The sequence below is a fragment of the Cucumis sativus genome, chromosome 1 (assembly GCF_000004075.3).
Source record: "Cucumis sativus cultivar 9930 chromosome 1, Cucumber_9930_V3, whole genome shotgun sequence".
In the NCBI taxonomy this organism is placed as follows: Eukaryota; Viridiplantae; Streptophyta; class Magnoliopsida; order Cucurbitales; family Cucurbitaceae; genus Cucumis; species Cucumis sativus.
Genome location: NC_026655.2, coordinates 2,890,406 through 2,909,484, shown reverse-complemented (window position 1 = coordinate 2,909,484; position 19,079 = coordinate 2,890,406). Strand labels below are relative to the sequence as shown.

The 19,079-nt window shown below is 28.7% G+C and overlaps 2 protein-coding genes across 2 annotated transcripts; both read right to left on the bottom strand.

The window, feature by feature from the left end:
• Window positions 1-74: 74 nt before the first annotated feature.
• Window positions 75-5,898, bottom strand: LOC101205562 (tRNA pseudouridine synthase A). The gene is made up of 9 exons (XM_004137315.3): window positions 5,648-5,898; window positions 5,409-5,514; window positions 4,448-4,629; window positions 3,904-4,049; window positions 2,914-3,005; window positions 2,501-2,844; window positions 1,666-1,729; window positions 885-947; window positions 75-495 (listed from the first exon to the last, which is right to left on the bottom strand). The coding sequence occupies exons 1-9, from the start codon at window positions 5,791-5,793 to the stop codon at window positions 304-306; spliced, it is 1,335 nt and encodes a 444-aa protein (XP_004137363.1). The 5' UTR covers window positions 5,794-5,898; the 3' UTR covers window positions 75-303.
• A 479-nt stretch (window positions 5,899-6,377) lies between these two features.
• LOC101205327 (probable oxidosqualene cyclase) lies at window positions 6,378-17,914 on the bottom strand. Its single transcript, XM_011650995.2, has 18 exons — window positions 17,671-17,914; window positions 16,004-16,195; window positions 13,825-13,914; window positions 12,463-12,657; window positions 11,812-11,896; window positions 10,740-10,906; window positions 10,429-10,617; window positions 10,027-10,140; window positions 9,580-9,702; window positions 9,335-9,466; window positions 8,852-8,950; window positions 8,678-8,734; window positions 8,364-8,410; window positions 8,136-8,279; window positions 7,801-7,978; window positions 7,592-7,672; window positions 7,304-7,387; window positions 6,378-6,664 (listed from the first exon to the last, which is right to left on the bottom strand). Exons 1-18 carry the CDS (start codon window positions 17,860-17,862, stop codon window positions 6,554-6,556), a joined length of 2,280 nt encoding a protein of 759 aa, XP_011649297.1. The 5' UTR covers window positions 17,863-17,914; the 3' UTR covers window positions 6,378-6,553.
• Window positions 17,915-19,079: the final 1,165 nt, after the last annotated feature.

Here is a 19,079-nt window from a genome sequence, read left to right as displayed (position 1 = left end):
AGGAAATTTAATTTTAGAAAAAGCAGTGAAGTAAGCAACCATGAAATAGATTACAGCAGTTAAGTAGTAATTTGTTTTATATAAACTTTAATTCATTCTATTTAGAGTCGTCTTACGGATCCGTGTGAAGATCAAAACAAAACTTAGTCACTCACCATACACAAATACAAAACACCCTAAAGTGATGTGTGATAAAACGCAAACCAACTTTCAAACCCTACAATGCAATCACTAAATCAATATGGTAATAATAACACCACCAATCAAAAGGGTGGGTGATACGTTATAAAATGAAGGGCAAAATTAGTCATTTAAAATGAAGCAAATTTGTGAATCAAAATCTGTATACCCTACATCAACAAGACTGAGGCCATCAGGAGGCGCAGGTGGTGCAGTGGCACGTCGACATGTGGCATCCATCAGCTCTAGTAACGCATCCTCTCCTGCACCAGCAGCTGCTTCTCTAATTGCTGTTGCAACAAGTACACGTACCATCTGCAAGGGTCATCGTTAGAATCCATTATTATTATCGTTATTTTAATATCTGTGAGTGTCTAAGTCAGCTTATACATAGCACACCTCAACAAATCTCACAACTTGACCCTACAACATTTGAGTGTGAAGAAAACTCGTAGAATATTAAACATTAGTTGGTTGAACTGCTAAAAAAACCAAGGATTTAACCGAAGACGTAATAATTAGTGCCATTTTTTCATTTAGCTAAAACGAAGGGGAAATTCCTCTTGTTGATAGCCTGATATTTAAGATATTAACTCTCAAGTTTAAGCAGTTGAAGAAAGAATTATCTGAATTTTAATAGAGCAATTTTGCGATCTGTACAATATAATCTATAGCATAGGTCAACCCCAGAGATGATATGATACCTTCCGCAGGAAGCGATTAGCAACCAGCTCAACGCACATAACACTTCTTCCTACTCCTTGCTCCTGTCAATAGAACACTAAGTCAGGTACCCAAATTTGGAGTACTTGCATTCATTAGTTCATTAGATTAAAAAAAATTGGACAGAAAAAGATTAAATGTAGGAAGAAGCCCAGCTGATGCTATAAAAGATTCAGTTCAATAGAGAAAAATGTTGATAGCATGTTGAGAGGAATAGGAAACATGCTTTCATTATCCCGAAAATCCAAGCCAAAACGAACCAAGAATAAGGTATCAATTTAAGAAACAAAGCCCTATATAAATAGGAGGAAAACAACCTCTCCTAAAAGAAAAAAAGTTTAGAGAGAAAAGAGAGAGAAGATTAGAATACAAAAACTAATAAGAAGAAGAGAAACAGAAGAGAGGCCAAGAGCAACCATTGTCAATAAAATTTGAATTTTCGTTCAATCGAGCACATAACTACAGGTAGTTTGCTATGCCAATACTTCACATTGAAGATACAATGTAAAAGTAATTTTCTATTTAAGTTTCCTCGGTTCATACTCTTCCACAAGCTCATCATCTGTTTTCAGTGTTCTGAATCAGTCGAAAGCACAATGCAAATAACATGGTAATACCTCATTTCAGTGTAAGTGAGCTATGAAGTATAGAATATTGTTACAAAACTACAGATAGATTTCAAGAGGGGTTCAAGTGTAGAAGGAAAAGTATAATCATAGAAAAGGAGGACAAGAGTATGAAGAGGCCAAGTAGGAAACATACCAAGCATGGCAATCTAGTTTCCGCTGCTCGTGCATGATAAACAAAACACTCCGTAGGTGGACCTCTGAAAAGGACAATAGTTGTCATTAGTACATGTCAGAAAGTTCTGAACATCTTCCCATCATTGATAAGAAAGCATTTCTCAAAAGAAAGCGAGCAAGTACTTTAATCACATATTTGACAAAAACAAAACAAAAATCTTGGCATATAAATTCTATAACTAACTTTGTTTAGTCAGTGACTATCTATCCTGCTAATGTTCAGGATACAAGCACATTAATCTCTTTCTCCCTGTATTTTTTAATACCACAATTACACTAATCAAAAGAACTCAATACAGAATGAGAACCAGAAGAAACACAGTGACTATCTATCCTGCTAATTGTTTTATTTATTTTTCCTCACTCAAGAGAACTCAATACAGAATGAGAACCAGAAGAACCAAACGAAGAACATAAAAGAACTGTTCATGGAACAGACAATACTTAATAACAGTTAGTGATCCTTAAAACTGAGGCTTAACAAAATTATCATGTTGATGCTTAAAATTTTCCATTATCCAACTCTCCTCATTTTCCTAATTTGTATGAAGGAAATTGAGAAAAAACTGTTGTTCCTTTCAATCCAGAGATCCCACAAAAGAGCACATCGCGGGATTCATCCCTCTTCACATTTCTATAAATGGCTCCTAGAGGAGTGACTAGCAGAAATAAGAGAAAATTGGTGATATTCTTTATAAACGGAATAAGAAGAAAAACAACAAGAATTAATGAAATTAGAAGATAGAATGACTTCCAAAAAAGAGCCAATAATTGGATCAGTTCATGATTCTCACTCATTTCTCGATGCTTTGGTGTCACGTGCAAACATCTTGTACGACAACAATTTCCCTTCTAGTTTCCTAAGTAGTTGGTTAACCCTCGTTATACTAAATGTTTGAGGTTTATCAGCCGACACAAGCTCCTGGTCATTTGGACTGAGGACCAAATTATCATGAATCCCGTCCACACATTTTTCACCATTTGAGGCTTCTATTTTAACAAAATTTTCCTCTTCTCTATTTTCTACATTTTCCCAAGTTGTAGAATCTGGCTCCATGTTCTCTCCATCATTCAGAGGAAGAATATATAGATATCGTCTCCATTTAGCAGAGAAGTTTGGATGGAAGATTCGAGAGACCTACAACAGTAAGTAACTTGTGAGTTTTCCAGGGGGCACCACAATCATTTCCAATAACCTTAATTTTACCTGAGAGACAGAGGATGTTCTGAGTTTTCCAGGAGCTGCACTATTGATGGAATCTTCAATGTCTTGAGGTTTAACATCGGTACGCCAAGTATCTACAAGTGTGGGAGTTTAACCAAAGATGAACAGTGATTCTCTAAAATAGAAAACAATAACAAAATTAAGTGGGTGAAGTCAGAAAGAGAATATTACCCTCCAAGGATAATTTAAAACCAAAATGGAAAGAAACAGCAAAAACTCAAAAAGTACACATACAGTAATTGCTCTTTCCAAACAAGTTCCATGTATGTATTTATGTTAAAGAATTCAAACCAAAGGAAGCATGGTTCAGGTTGAATTGTATTATTGGTACTGTGACGGCCTAGTAGTTTGGATTTCTGGCTTGAATCCTATTGTTGGAATAATGGCACAGATTGGAATTCCAATAAAAACTTCAATCTTCTTTGCTAAATTTTCCTTTCCATAGCATCACACAAGGAATTCTACAGATGGTAAAAAGAAATCCCCTCCCAACTTCCACTCTGCAAAACTACTTGAAGTAATAATCAGCGAAGGGAATCTTGGTAAAAGCTTCTAAATATTAACCTAATTAAAATGCCGTCAGAAGTACAATTTTTTTTTTTACTATTGCTACATTTTACTGGGAAGTAATTCTTGGACTTCGCACCTCCCTTGTTTCAATACTAATTGCTTTTAACAGGTAATCTAGCATACCCTTCCAACACTTCGATCATAGGGCAGTCAGGACAACATCACCTATTTGACTATTGGAGCGTTCAGGTGAAGCACAACCAAAGTGGAGTTCATGAAATGGATGTGACAAGCAATTAATTGCAACTATTAAAGATGTCAAGAAATGATATAAAAGATATAATTTATTCTAATATAAGAGTTCATTTTTGAGCTGAGATAGAATCTAAAACTGAAAACATAGTTATGCAATTAAATATACAATAAAAAATCATATCAACAGAGATTAGGAAGCCAACATACAAAATGAGCAAACTTGTCGCAGAGCTGTCACCCCTTTGTCAGTGCGCCCAGCAACCAAAGCACATCCTTCTAATGGTAAGCATTTATCTTTGAGCATCTGAGCTTTCTTCTCATCTACAAACTTCCCTAGAGATCTTTCTACCAAGCTGCCAAAGGATGCAAGTCGACATAATCCAGATACATCAGTGTTTACCATCTCTGGATTGAAATCAAACTATTTATACATCTAATCTAAAGATATTAAAACAGTACTTTAAACTCTCGTACTGGAATAAGAAGATACAGTACCAGAAAGGTGAGATTAACAAGGTTGAATGACTTAACTTGGGCATTGTCCACAAGACAAAAGTTTCATTTGAAATGAAGGTATGAGATTTTCAATTGTACCTCTAGAACTAAGTTCTCAAACACTTACTATAAATTACATTTACAGGTTCTTAACAACTCTTTAGTTTAAAAATTCAATAACGAAAAGAGTGTCGCTAGCTCCCAATTGCATACAATATTACTTTCGCATATGGTAAATTCCACGAAATAAGCTTACCCCTGAACAGTATTCAAGCCTGGCTGCTTTTGCCACCCATCAAAAGAATTTCCATCGTAGGAAAGAACTATCTTAAATGTTGCCCTTGCCCATCTCCCAGTCTTATCTTTAACTGCAGCTCTGTTTAACTCTGCTGAGTTGTAAATCAATGGAGTCTCAGCATCATCATGATCACGACATATCTGTTGATAAAATACTGTATACAATAAATAAATAAAAAATAAATGATATCTTCTTGTTTTGTACAAGATAATTAAAGAACAAAATTTTCATCTTCATTTCTCCTAATTTGAATCGACCAATGGAATTTATAAAAAAAAAAAATTAAAAAGACATAAACATGATTGGTAAATCAAGTGTAATAACCAATAGCAAGGATTTCATTTAAAATCATCTCCAGAACTTATAATCCAAACTAAATTTAGAACATTCACAATACAATGTCCAAGCAATTGACAGTTTTAGATTATTATTTATTATCATTATTGTTTTGATATTGTAATGTTCGGACCAACTTATATCCACCTTGAAGAATCTCATGGAACAACTTGTCTGACCGTACAACATTTGTATGTCAAAGAAACTAAAATTGATTCCTAGGTAGTTGCCTGCCATAGATTAAACCTTTGGCCTTTTAGCCATTTATATGATGGTTAATTGATAATCTTAGATGGTAGCCATTACTTTAAAAATCAAATAATCTGAACGGAAGAAATAACATTCCTTTAAGAGTTAGGACTTCCATTGCATGAAAATTAACCATAGATATCAATATCGAGAGGTAGCAAAAAAAAATAAATTGTCCAACTAGAACATTATGACAAAAGAGAAGGATTCATAAACTGGCAAGGGAGGGAAACGGAGTCCTAGCTCACGATTTCGTTGCTATTATTTCAAGAAACGGAATAATTATAGAGAAAGAGGAAACAATTTAAAGATAACGAAGATATTAGAGACTCGCCTCAGTTCCAAGCAATGAGCTAAGAGAAAACCTTCCATTAACAGCGTGAGAGTAAAAATCAAGCACTTCTTGCCACGGCCTTCCATACATGAATTGATAGCTTTCCCTACCAATAACATAACAACAACCTTATCAGATTAAGATTGAATTACCATTTATAATAGTACGAAGCTCATTCTATGAGTAAAATCTAAAATCAAATAAAGCGATAGATATTGAAAATTATACAAAAGAAAAACCTGGCAGTCCATCTAGCACTTCTGCAGCGATCAGTGTGGTTATAGTGAAGATAATCTTTTCGTTGAGCTCGATTCTCCATCAGAATCTTCAAACCAAAACCGGCACTTGATGGTGATACAAGTCTGGCCCTCGGATTTGGTATCATAACAACCGCCCGCCCCGCCCCGCCCCGCCTGAGAGCGGACGACCGTATTTTGCAGTTGCAGCCGCCGTCGGGCAGGGACGAGATTGTAAATCCACGTAGAAGATACAATCAAGCGGATGAAAGAGGGCAAGCCCATGTTGGTCCAATGGGAATAGCTCAATGAGCCATTCTATATCGGGCCTGAGTAAGTCGATTTTCACGTCGTAGTTGGGCCTAGGGATATAGGCTCAAGCCCCGCTCGGCCCACAAAGAAATAATTTTCTTAATTCAAATTATATAGGTTAAATTTGAGTAACAAAATCTAAACTTTGTATTTATTTTTTTTTCCTTTTTTATATACGAAAAATTAGAAAGGGGGTAGCAAATCTGAAATATTTAAAAATAAGACATTTTAATTTATTAGTTGAACCATAAATATTTTGTTATTTTATTATATTTATGAAAATTTCTCTAAATTATATATGTTAATTCTATACTTTGAATCTAATTACTATATTAGCTGCAAATTTGTTAGTTTTGAATTTTAATTTGTATTGGTTGATTTAGATGTGCAAACTCACCCTATAATTGGAGGAAAATTTGAAAGAGCTAAAGTGTAAATTAGTTATTAAAACTTAAAAACACTTTAATTCACATAGTTTCATGTGATGTGTAGAGTAAATTAAAGTATATTACATGCATGTACAAATTTTTATTTATATATATTATACACATAATAAAAACACATCGACTTTCATATAATCATGTTGAAATATACATATTATAATTGTAAAACCCTAGTGCGATACTCCCCAAGGGCCCATATTGGAAATATGTTTCTATAAGCTGAGTAACTGATCATACAACTCTTGTTGAAAACTCCCATGATTTCCTACAAAATAATTCATTCAATTAATTATAATATCAGAAAAATAAATTATTCACATACACACACACACACACAAAAAAAAAAAAAAACAATTTAAACAATCTACTATTTTTCCTATTATTGAAGAAATTAATTGTATCACTAATATGTTCAATATACAATGCACTTTAATGTAGTATAGTGTGGTACATCGTTGTTATATGTTATTATTATAATATCAACTTAAAACCTAAATTTATACTATTTATTATGTTTAATTGTAAAAAAAAAAAAAAAATTGTACACAATATTTTTAACATTGACATTTGAAGAAGGACTTCTACATCTCTACATTAATTGCATAGATAATTTTTTAAGTTAATTGTAATAAATTGACTCAAATTATAATTTCCATACTATATTGGTGAAAAGAAATTTAGACAATGGTAAACTTCAAGTTTTAAATTGGAACAATTATTAATTTAGGGTTTGCGTTTTAAATTTAATACATCTCTTGAAATTTATTTATAGAAATAGATACTTGGGAATATATTATGTAACAAAATTTTAATCTTAATTAATAGCTAAAAGATGAAAGAAAAAATCTTAATCACATTAATATATATATCTCCATGAGACAATGGAGAGAAAGAGAGAGAAGACCTGCTGTGGGAAATCTCCATCGTCCATTTGTGAATTAATCAGCACCATTGCTGCTCGATGTAGAGGAGACGGGTCTCGTTGTGCCTAATCTCCACATAAAATTCACTTTATACTATAATTTCATATCCATCCAAATGACAAAATATCGAAACTATTTACAAAAAAGATTAAATCATTGATTGAAAATTAATCTTAAGTGATTAAAGATGTGTTTCATTCTTAAACACGTACAAGCATAGTTGAATAATTTATCATATCAAAAGTCGATGAAATTAATGAAACTAATACCTGATCGGTTTGAATGAGAGCCAACAGCACCCAAGAAGTATTGACTATATGTGATTTGCCGTCTTTAAGATCAGTATATACCTTGTTTTTCGAGAATATATATACATACATCAATATTTATATAGAAATATAAGTTAATTAATTGGTGTATAATATCAAACAAGTTAAGAATGAAATGAAAGTTTTAATTAATTAGGGTTAATTAGTACCTTGTGATGGGCTGAGAGGTAGCTCTCTCCCCAACCACCAGATTTGAGCTGTTTTGAAAGAAGGAATTGAGTTGCCTTCCTTATGCATTCACTGTTAGCATAGGTTCTTCCACTTGCAACCAATCCCTTTATCCCAAACCATGTCCCATATGTATAGCAAATCCCCCATGATCCATACCTAATTCATAAGTATACTAAATACATCTCAAATTTGATTTTTTTTTTAGGTTTGTATTAGTGCATGTTGTTGAGAAGTGTTCTTAAATATGGCCAAATTAAAATCAGTTTAGTGAAAGTTGAAAGGAAAGATAGAAATGAAGAGAAAATATTATTACCAAGATCCATCAGATAGCTGAATGGTTTCAATGAAATGTGCTGCTTTGGAAATGCATGTTTGAATGTCTTTCTTGCGGTAGCCTGGATGTAATTTCATGAATGCTTTAAGCCCTTGAATTACTGCTGAAGTACACTCCACATACCTTTTTTAATCCCAAACAAAAAAAAATTAGTTTTTTTTTGGTAACCCTATATGTATACAAACAAACGAACAAAAAGTGTCTTACTGATAATCAATCATGACATCTGCAAATATTTCAGCTGGATTCAACATCTAAACACACACACACACAAAAGAAAACTTTGTATTAAAATTTGAAAATGGTTAAGAAAGTTGATGAACTACAATGAATTTGAAGTAATTAAACTGTGATGTTTTGTTTTTGTAATAATATCAACACATCACAATTTAAAAGTGTAGGTGTTTGAACATGAAACCTAAACGATGCTAAATAATCACTCTATCACTTACTGTATATACATTTAACTATATATTAATACTTTAACGTATAGTTATTGGGTTTTGTGTTCTTTATTATACCTCCAACCATGGATAGGATCTTGTGAGTTCATAAGAAGCAAATCCTCCATTGGAATTCTGCAAGTAATTGACACAACGAAAATATATTATAAGCTCTTGGTAATTTTATGTATATATATATATATATTATGATATTTAATTTCAAAATGCTTAAATGTAAATTTAATTACCCACCTGAAGTGAAAGAATCAGATCAACGGCGTCGTATAGATTATGTACATCTATTGGCTCACCCACCATTGTTGTTGGCATTTGTGACAGCAAAATTGCTACCTGTTACAAATTCCCTTGTAATTTCATATTCACCAAATTTGAATTTTGGAGCTGCTAGAAGGATTTGTTTCAAAACAGATTTTCCAAACGGAGCATAGTTTAGTGAATAAAATCAGGTTCTTTTGAATAATATTAGAAAGGTTTAATTCATATGGGGTGAAAAAATGTTTTAACAACTGTTTTATTCATCTTTAAAATGATAATAAAAAGAAACGGTAGCTTGGAACAACATTTAAATTCTATCAAATGAATTGAGTGGATAAGAGTGTATTTGAACGTACTTTCTTAGTATATACAAATGAAAAAAATGTATATAAATACTTAGAAAAACAATTCAAACGAATCGTAAGTGGATTTGCACTGGAGATATGAAAAAAAAAATACCTTCAATGCTTCAGCAGTACAATCAGAAACAGGCCATGCATTGTCTGGAGTTGAGAAGGGCCATCCACCTTTTGAAATGAGGCGATACCATATACTTGGATTGTTATCATCTTTAATTCCATTTCTCTTCCTCTTAAGTTATTAATTAAATACCAAATACAAAGTTAATTGATCATATATATTTCGTAATTTTCAAATTGATTAAGGAAAAGAGAAAAAATATAAATGAATACAGTATACCATACTTGTGAATTTTTTATGAAATTGTGAGCTTTCTTAAGTACTGATCCGTATTCGTCCACTAGATCAGTTGCAAGTATTGCTTGAACTGCGAAAACTACGTCCCATAATTGAGATCCATTATATCCCTGTTCAAATATATCCATATATATAATATAGTTCATGCATTAACTTATTAACAAAAGAATTCGAGAGCAATTTTAAGATTGTTAAAATAGTTTTTTTTTTTTTTTTCTTTTAACCATTTAAAATTGATCATTTTGATGGTATGAAAATCAAATTTAAAAGTACATAAAAATAAATCAAACATTGAACTAAATTTTCACCATTAAAAGACGTATTTTAGAGTGGTTACAAAGTTTTCAAAATCACTTTCAACTTACAAAATTTTAGGGCTCACTGCCCTAATAAAAAGGGAAACGAAGCTTAGGGTATTCAAATTAAATTAGAACCTGCATTTTCATTCCATCCTCAGCTAGCCAGAGATAATCTTTAACTCTAGGAATGTGTCTTCTAAATGCTTCTGAGTTTGGATCCTCAACCCAACAACACACCATGTTTAGCACCTGCATAAAGTGCTTACACAATTTGGCCCTTTCCCATACAAAAACAGAACACTTATTTATGAAATCAACAACCAAAGAAAAAAAAATTGATATAAAAATTGATGTGGTTCACTAACGTTATGTTCACTAGATATATCTACAAACGGAGAGATTAATTTATTATTAAAAAAATATCAGCTACATAAGTGTTAATAGGGTTAATTAATTAGATGAGTTATATATATATGAATACAAATGAGTAAACTAAAAATAGATTTCAGTATATGTATGTACTTGGAAGAAGCTTACCTTGCTAACAGGTCCAAGGCAAAGGTAGTGAGTATTTTCATCCTCATAGTGGATGTGTTGAATCACAAAGTCAAGAGCTTTTTGCCTAAGCTTTGAGAGTGGCCATTTCTTCAACAATGGTTCACCAAACTTGTGAATTGAATTCCATAAAACATCTTGTATTTTGGAATGTGGAGTGTACAAATCTTCCTATAAAACCCAACCCAAATGCTTCTTCTGTTAACTCAAAATTTAGAAATTAAACTCCTAATCTAACAAAAAACAACTGAAAAGAAAATTAATAACAGTTAGATCACAATGATGTTACGTACCTTTGCACATAGGTTTCGAGAAAGGTTCCAATCAATCTTATGATAAGGACATGTGTAAAGCTCTCGTCTAAGGCTTAGTATGATGGAGCTAATTGATCCCACAAATCTTTTTCCATATAAGTATGACATTGGTAGATATATCATTCGACTATGACACCACATCCTTCCTGCATGCTCCTCAAACTTATTTGTTACTTGTTTACTCATTTTAATTTCTTAATGTAGTTACATTATTGATTTAATAATTTTTTTTCATACCAGATGGATTGACATATGTGAATTGAGCTATTTTATTTTATAATAAATAAAGATTTACTATATTTTTAAAATTTGTTTCTAGTTTACTTGTAAAATTATTAAAGATGTCTATGTTTAAAACTTCTTAATACAATCTAACGGAGTACAACCCTACCTTTGTAAATTCATTTTTTTTTTCATTTTATTCTCAAGATTTTTAGAGAAAAAAACGTTGAATTTTTAATAAAACTCTCGAATATATTATATTATAGAAAGTATTTTTGTAGTTTTCAAAAATAGAAAATTTTACAAAATATTTATAATGTACAATCAATTTTATCACTTATAGTCGTTGATATACTATAGTGATAGAAGACTGTTAGTGATAGAATCTAAAATTTTGCTATAACTCGTAAATAATAAATATTTTAATTTATTTTGGTATATTTAAAAATGTCGGTATATATTAACATTTAGGTTTTATGTAGAATTAAAAATATTTTCAAATTATGTTGTTTGAAATTGAAAAGAAACAGTCTTATTATTATTTCTTTTTTTAAAATTTGAAATTCAAACGTGATTATTTTAAAAAATATTTTTAAATATAGCAAAATAAATTAAAATATTTATAAATATTTATAAGTTACTCTAAAATTTTGAATTTATCGACGATAGTTTTAGCATATTAATAAAATTTACTATTTTTAAATTTTTTTCCCTAGAAATAGCACAGCATAATAGAAATAAAATAATGATTAAATAGGAATTTAAATAGCACGTTTTAAAGAGAAGTAAAAAAAGAAAAGGAAAGGAAAAAAATTAGTAAAAATAGAACCTGGATGTAACGGAAGAGAGTAAGGGAAGAGCCACATCTCGGGTGGAAGTGGATTATTTCCTTCCCACTCATAAACCCCAAGGACCTACATCCAATTTTAATTTACTTTATTACATTCCCCTTAAAATCTATATTATAAAATCCCTCAAATATTTCATATAAATTATCATCGTCATATAGTCTCTAAAAGTTTTTTTTTTTTTTTGAAGTTTTTTTATTGTAACTTTATTTTATATTTAACTTAAATAATTAAATATGCTAAGCTTAGAGTTTAGTAACTTTAAAATTTTATTAAGTATTTTTTAAAAAAAGTTTAACGGAATCTTTAAAACTTTAAAAGATAAATGGACTACAAGTTTGAGAATAATTTAAAATATAGACAAAATTATTTTCTAAAATAGTAAAATTTAAAGATTCATATATACCAATGTGTATAACTGTGTTGACAAATATGAATTAAGTTTTTGGATGTGCATTATAAAATTTTACTAAATAATTTTGGATCATTTTTCAAATTTTAAATGTTTAAATATAACGAGTGGGGTAAGAAATTTAAGTGAGAAGAAACGTAAATTAAAAAAAATATATAGAGCAAGGATTGAAAAATAAAATGAATTGGGATGGGGAGTTATAAAGTGCGGGCGGTCTTACGGAGAGCCATGTTTTTCCCCAAGAGGGGATTGAGGTGGCCCCACCTCGATCAAGAATCCATCTTCTTGCTTTGAGTAAGGCTCCATCACGACCGTCCATTTTCTCTCCCAATAATCTCAAGCTCACGTAGGATAGAGCTGTACAAAGCATTGTGCTGTTCCCTTCTATATGCAATCCCCACCCTCCATCTTCATTCTATATACATATATATATATATATATATATATATATATTTTTTTTTAATAAAGTAGAAAGGGAAAAATATAATAATTAGGTTAATATAGATAAATATTTTTTTTTTTGATTTATTGACTTCAAATATATATTATATGTTTGATGGGTTGAAATGTAATGATTTTGTAAATTAATAATAATGTCAGATTCACGTTTAGATGGAGTATTTTGAACTGGATTTATTGTTTTTAAAATATTTCATTTTCACTCTTTTCTAACTCAATCCTCTTTTTCCAACACTCTTTTTCCAACACTTTCGTGTAGCATAGTTTGATTCTTAATATCAATTTTGACCTATTATTATAATCCTAATTTTCAATCATTTTGATTACATCTAATTTTTACATTTATGCTGCATACTTCTATTTTAATTTGCTCTCACGAAAGAAAAAAGAATCATATTATTTTCACAGCTAAACTAGTTTTTATTCTTCATAAACTCACTCCTACTACCATCAATTAAATACAAGTGGTAACAAAGCAAAACAAAAAATATACATTTTTAATATTTAAAAGGTCCTAATCATTCTCATTAATCTCAATTAAAGTTTTTATTAAATAAAATTCTTAATTTTACGTATAATATGTTCAAATTTATTTATATGTTCTTCTATAAAAAAAAAATTAAATTATAGTAAAATTGTAAAGAAAGAAAAAAAGAAATTTTATCATGGATATGTCCAACTTTGGGAATGGGCAAATTGAGTTAATATTTTAAACATGTCAACGTATTCAAATATTTTGATATAACTTAATTAAGTACTTTTAATATATATTTAGGGTACAAAATTTTTAATAATTTAAAATATCATGGACCAATTTAATTAAGAAAAATACAAATAATAGAGGCCACTTAATAATCTATTTAGCTAAAATGCAACCATATGGGGCAGTTTAAGTTATTTATTATATCTATATATATTTTTGGTTTGTTGTATTAATTTATAGGAAACCATAAACATAAAATTGTTTTAATTTTGGAAGGAAATGAAGTTGGAAACATTCCTTTCAAACGAATTTAAACATAATTCAATACATAATAATGCATAAATTACTATTTTAAAAATCAAAAGGCTTGATCTATTACCTGAAGAAAAATAAATGCTTAGAAAAGAAAGAAAGAATTACTTGGTGATTGTATAGGTAGCGACACATCTCATATCGATGGTGGCATGATATGGCTACATCAAGAGCCTTTGTTACACTTAATCCAATCACCTGATTAAACACAAAATTGTAGTTATATATATATATGGGTTAAAAAACACTTTTAATTCTTAAACAAGTTCAAATATTTGTATTTTAAATTGTGTCACAACTTAATCTTTACATTTACATCACAGAGTAATAAAAATTGGTGTCTAATTAAAAAAAATCAAGGGACTATATCATGTAGAATGGAATATGCAAATTATACTAAATTTCTTTTTTCTGCCAACTATATTTCCAACTTTATTCCCTTAACAACCCCTTCTGTTTTGTGTGTTAATTACATGATATTTTATATCATTAAGAATATATACACAACAAATATGTCTTTTTTTTGTTTTATTTATTTCTTAAATAATATACACACCAAATATGCCTTTTTAATTTTTGTTCTAATACACCAAATATTTATCACTTGGATGTATGTATCCTATTGACATTAATATTCAATATCAAATATAACTTGGTAATGAAATCAATGATCCGTACCTTAAGTGCTTAGAAAATTAATTACTTAAAACTCAAAAGTGAGAAATTATGGGACCATTTACGAAAATGAAATAAAATTAATTAAAAAATTGTTTTTTTTACTATAATTAAAATCATATTGGTTTTTATTAAAAGCACAAAAATACAAATTTGGCAAAATAAATTAGTGAGTTAATGGCTATGGTGAGGGGACCAATTAACAACAAACAAAAAGAAAAAGAAATCATTTGAAATTAATATATTAATGGTCCTACATTTGATAAGGTTTTTAATATCATATATTTTGAACCAAAAAAATCCATATATTTTATTATAGTTGATGTACTATAATGATTGTTCTTTCAATAATAATAAACCCTTTGTTGAATTAACTTAATTATAATTTTTTATATGAGCAACTATAATTAATTTAAAATAAAAAATTTAATAATCAGGTTGGATTCACTTTTTAAATGTTTATAAACAATTTTTTTTTTACTTAAAAAAAATGATAATTTTCTATCTAGAGTTTCTTCAGTGGTTTGATTTTAGGGTTTGCAAGTAAAAACATTTTTACTCTAATAACTTTTTATAAGGTTAAAGATTACTTTCAGTCTTTAAATTAGGTTAGTGAACAACGTGGATTTGTAATGATTTTTTAAACTTATACAATATAGTTTTTTACTCTATTTTAAAAGAATATATTTTCAAAATAAATTACATAGTACACACTTGAAAATAAAATATATGCAGCCACACAAGTTTCAAATTAAAAAATGTAGGGGAAACATTTAAATAGTTTTAATAAGAGACGTGGAGACATTTTGGTCTCTAATTTTTATTTAAATAATAAATCATAAACCATAATCATTCTAATTTTTTTTCTTAACAAAAAGAATATTTAGTTTGGGGATTGATTTTCTAAATTATTAAAATTAATTTTGTCAGTGTGTGAATCCATTTTAAATAACATTCTAATCCCTCTCAATTAATTTAATATTTAATATTACTTTTAAATTAATAGATACATTCTAAATATAAACCACATACAACAGATTCTATCAGTAATATTTAGTGATACGTTACAGTGACAGAAGACTATCACTCATGTAATCAAAAATTTTGTTATTTTAAAAATATCTCAAATTCTATTTTAAATTATTGAAGAAATATTTAAAAGTGATTTTTAAATGGACAATAACTGATTTTAACTATGCTTTTAGGCAACAAAACGATTTTCTAAGCCGTTCCTATGCAAAAATAAATATTTTAAAAAAAATAAGATATTATTTTGTAAACTTAAATAAAATACATATTTAGTCAAGTATCTAATAATAAAAACCACCACTAAAAGGTTGTACGTAATAATTACAATCATATCCTCAAACTAATACGAGTTTGAAAATTAGATTATCAAGTTTAAACACATCAATTTGTATCATTCAAAATTTTAAGTTTGTCAATTACTTTAAGTTCGAGGGTTTAGGGTTATGAGGATATAAATTGCAATTACGTCAAACCCTAAACCCTAGAATTACGAGAGTATAAATTGCAATTACGCCCCTACATTTGGATGGTATATTTTTGCAATTTTCCAATTAATTAAAAAGTAAAGAAACTAGAAATTTACCAAGGCAGGAAGAAGAAACAAAGGGCCACCATAGTCACCAGGCCAAAAGCCATCTTGTGTTTGTAAAGTTGAGTAAAATCTAATTCCTCTTCTCAATGTCTTCTCAATTGCTTCTTCATTTATTTCCTCCTCACTTGTAATTTTTATTTGCCTTGGTAGTTTCACCTCATCACCATTATTCTCCTTTCTCAACTATACAATATTTCAAAATTTAACAGTCTTAATATTTCCATTATCCTCAAATTATATAGTAAAATAAATCAAAACATTTATAAAATATGGATAGCATGGGATAATTTCGTGTATTTGTAAATATTTTCACATCTCGCTAAATTCAATTTGACAATAAACCATAAATTTAGAAGGAGAATTATATAACTAACTTATTTAAGTTTAATATTTGTTTCATTGTTAACTTAGATTAATAAGTAGTTAAGAATTAATTACTAATTAGTCTTACTTTCTTCTAAAACTATATATAACCCATTTAAGGTTTCAATAGGAAGTTTATTTATTTATTATTATTACTATCATTTTCCAAAAAAAATTAAAAAAAATCATGTTATCCATTTGGATTTTTCACTATTTGTTTTTGAAGTTGTAATATGAACAAACTTTAATGCATGGAGATGAAATTAATATTTTAACATTTTTTTCTTGTTTTCATCTAATTTTTCTTTTAAATAGTCAACAATAAATGAGAGTAGATGCTTCAATCTATGATTTTATAGGTTGAGTATTATGTTTAACTTAGAAAAAGTTTTCAAATTTTAATAGAATTAAAGGATAATAATATTTTTTAATTATTATAACAACAAAACAATAATTAACTCATGGTCCAAACTCTCAAAAAAAATTATTTAATTATTGTCATCTTGTATTACTTAATCTACCCTTTTAATTATAACTACCATATCTAATTAACGTAAAGATCTAATATATGTGATGTGACATGACATTATTGTACACTAATATGATCATATTAACCATGGTTTTGAAATGATTGTTGGTGGGTTAAGAAAAAAAGTTTGATATTTGTATCATAATTACAAAAATCAATTAACCAAAAAATCAATAAACCTCACATATTTTAAGAGATAGTTTGTTCGTCCATTGTTAATTAATATTGGCTATAAAATTTTACGATATTGATGTTTTATTTAATGTTCTATATATTTCAAGCTTACAAAAGATTCAATTTTAAAGTGTTAATAAAATTCAATACACACGCTTTTACGTCCATTAGATAATTTAACGTAAGTTTAAAAAAAATGTTGGATTCATTTATACGTAATAATTATGAAATATATATTATATTACTACGTGAGATATATATAAAATTATTTAATTTGTAATTAAAGAGCTAGCTTGAGTCATTGACTAATGAGAAAGCACAAAAGAATACGTTTATTCACACATCACTATCAATTTATTGCAAGAAGAATTATTGTTGTTATTGTTCTTCATCGTTAATTTTCCATCAAAATAACAAAAATATTAATTGTTCATCTTCTTCTTTGAAGCTATCTTTCACGAAATTAAAAAAAAAATCAAACTAAACTAATGAATATAAGAAAGAACATTTTCTAATACATAGATGCATTTGGAGATGTATTTACGAAAAAATACGAGAAGCATAAATATAAGTTTATATAGATTAAACTAACCTGAAATCTCATTAAAAGATCAGAGCTGTGCTTAGCTCGAAAACGATTACGGTAAAACTCATTACAAAACTTTTGTATTTGAGCTTTTTCTTCTTCAGAAGGTGTGAGATTTGTGTCGAATTTCCAATATTGTCTTCCTACGTGATCGTTCTCACTTGTCTCCCATCCTTCCGAAACTTTGAGCTTCCACATCGTCTCTAGCTCTCACTAGAAAAGAAAAAGAAAAAAAAAAAACTTGAAGGAATTCTCAAATTAGATGTTATATTTGAAGATTGGGTTGAATAATTAATTATACATATATAGAAGAACAAAAAGGCATATCATGCCCTATGTGCTGTTATCACTTGGACTTTATTATTAATTTTAGGGTTTTTTGTGAGCAGTTGGCTTCCATATTTTGTCTTTCTCTGTCTTGTTTTCTTTCTCTCACCCACCTCATACATTGATACATTTCATCAAACAAACTTATTAAAATAATATTGATAACAACAACAACACCGATGTTTAAAATGTTAGTGTGTCACATGAATTTTTTTGGAAATCTCAAATCTTATGAAAATATTGGTGAAAAGTGTTCATGTTGATTAAAAATAATAATAAATTATATTACCAAAGTGAGTTTGTTATTTATTTATTTATCGCTCTATGTTTAACTTAAGAAAAATGTGAAAATAATCACTAAAATTTTATACCTCATTTATCAAATTTGCTAAGAAAAATGAAGCATACGTTAAAGATAGGAACTTATTTTTTCTTTAATTATCATACACCACGAGGAAAATGGTAGCTTGAGTTATTATTACAAGTTTGGGGTGAGGAAAATGTGAGAGAGAAACATTTTGATTTAATTAATTATTCTTTTTTTTTTAAATTTTGATAACCACATTTTGATTTAATTATTGCAATAAGAAGATATATATAAAGAATATAAGAGACCGTATAAAATATAAATTCAGAATTATTTAGAAAATTAGTATAATATTTTAAATATTTAGAAATAACAACAAACATATCTTGTTCATTAACTATTTATTGTTTAAAAGAGAAATATCCGGAAAAAAAGAGTCCCAACTCATCTAACATATAAATCTCTTAATGATCCATAGTTTGATAATTTAAAATTTTGTTTGCAAGAAGCAATTATTCTGGTGAAATTCACTGCTCAACGTTACTCACATGAAAATTTCTCTTCATTATAAAAGGATCTTCTACTTTTTTTCGCGTATTATATATTATATATGACAATTGATTTGATATAGTTGTTTATTTTTGCTTTTTCTTTGAGAAAGTTACCTTTTAAGTTTGATATGATCGAAAGTTTAAATATTTATACTATAAATAACTTTAGCAATGACATCGAAAACAAGCTAAATCAAGAAAAAATTGATTTAGATGATTGATTTTTGGTC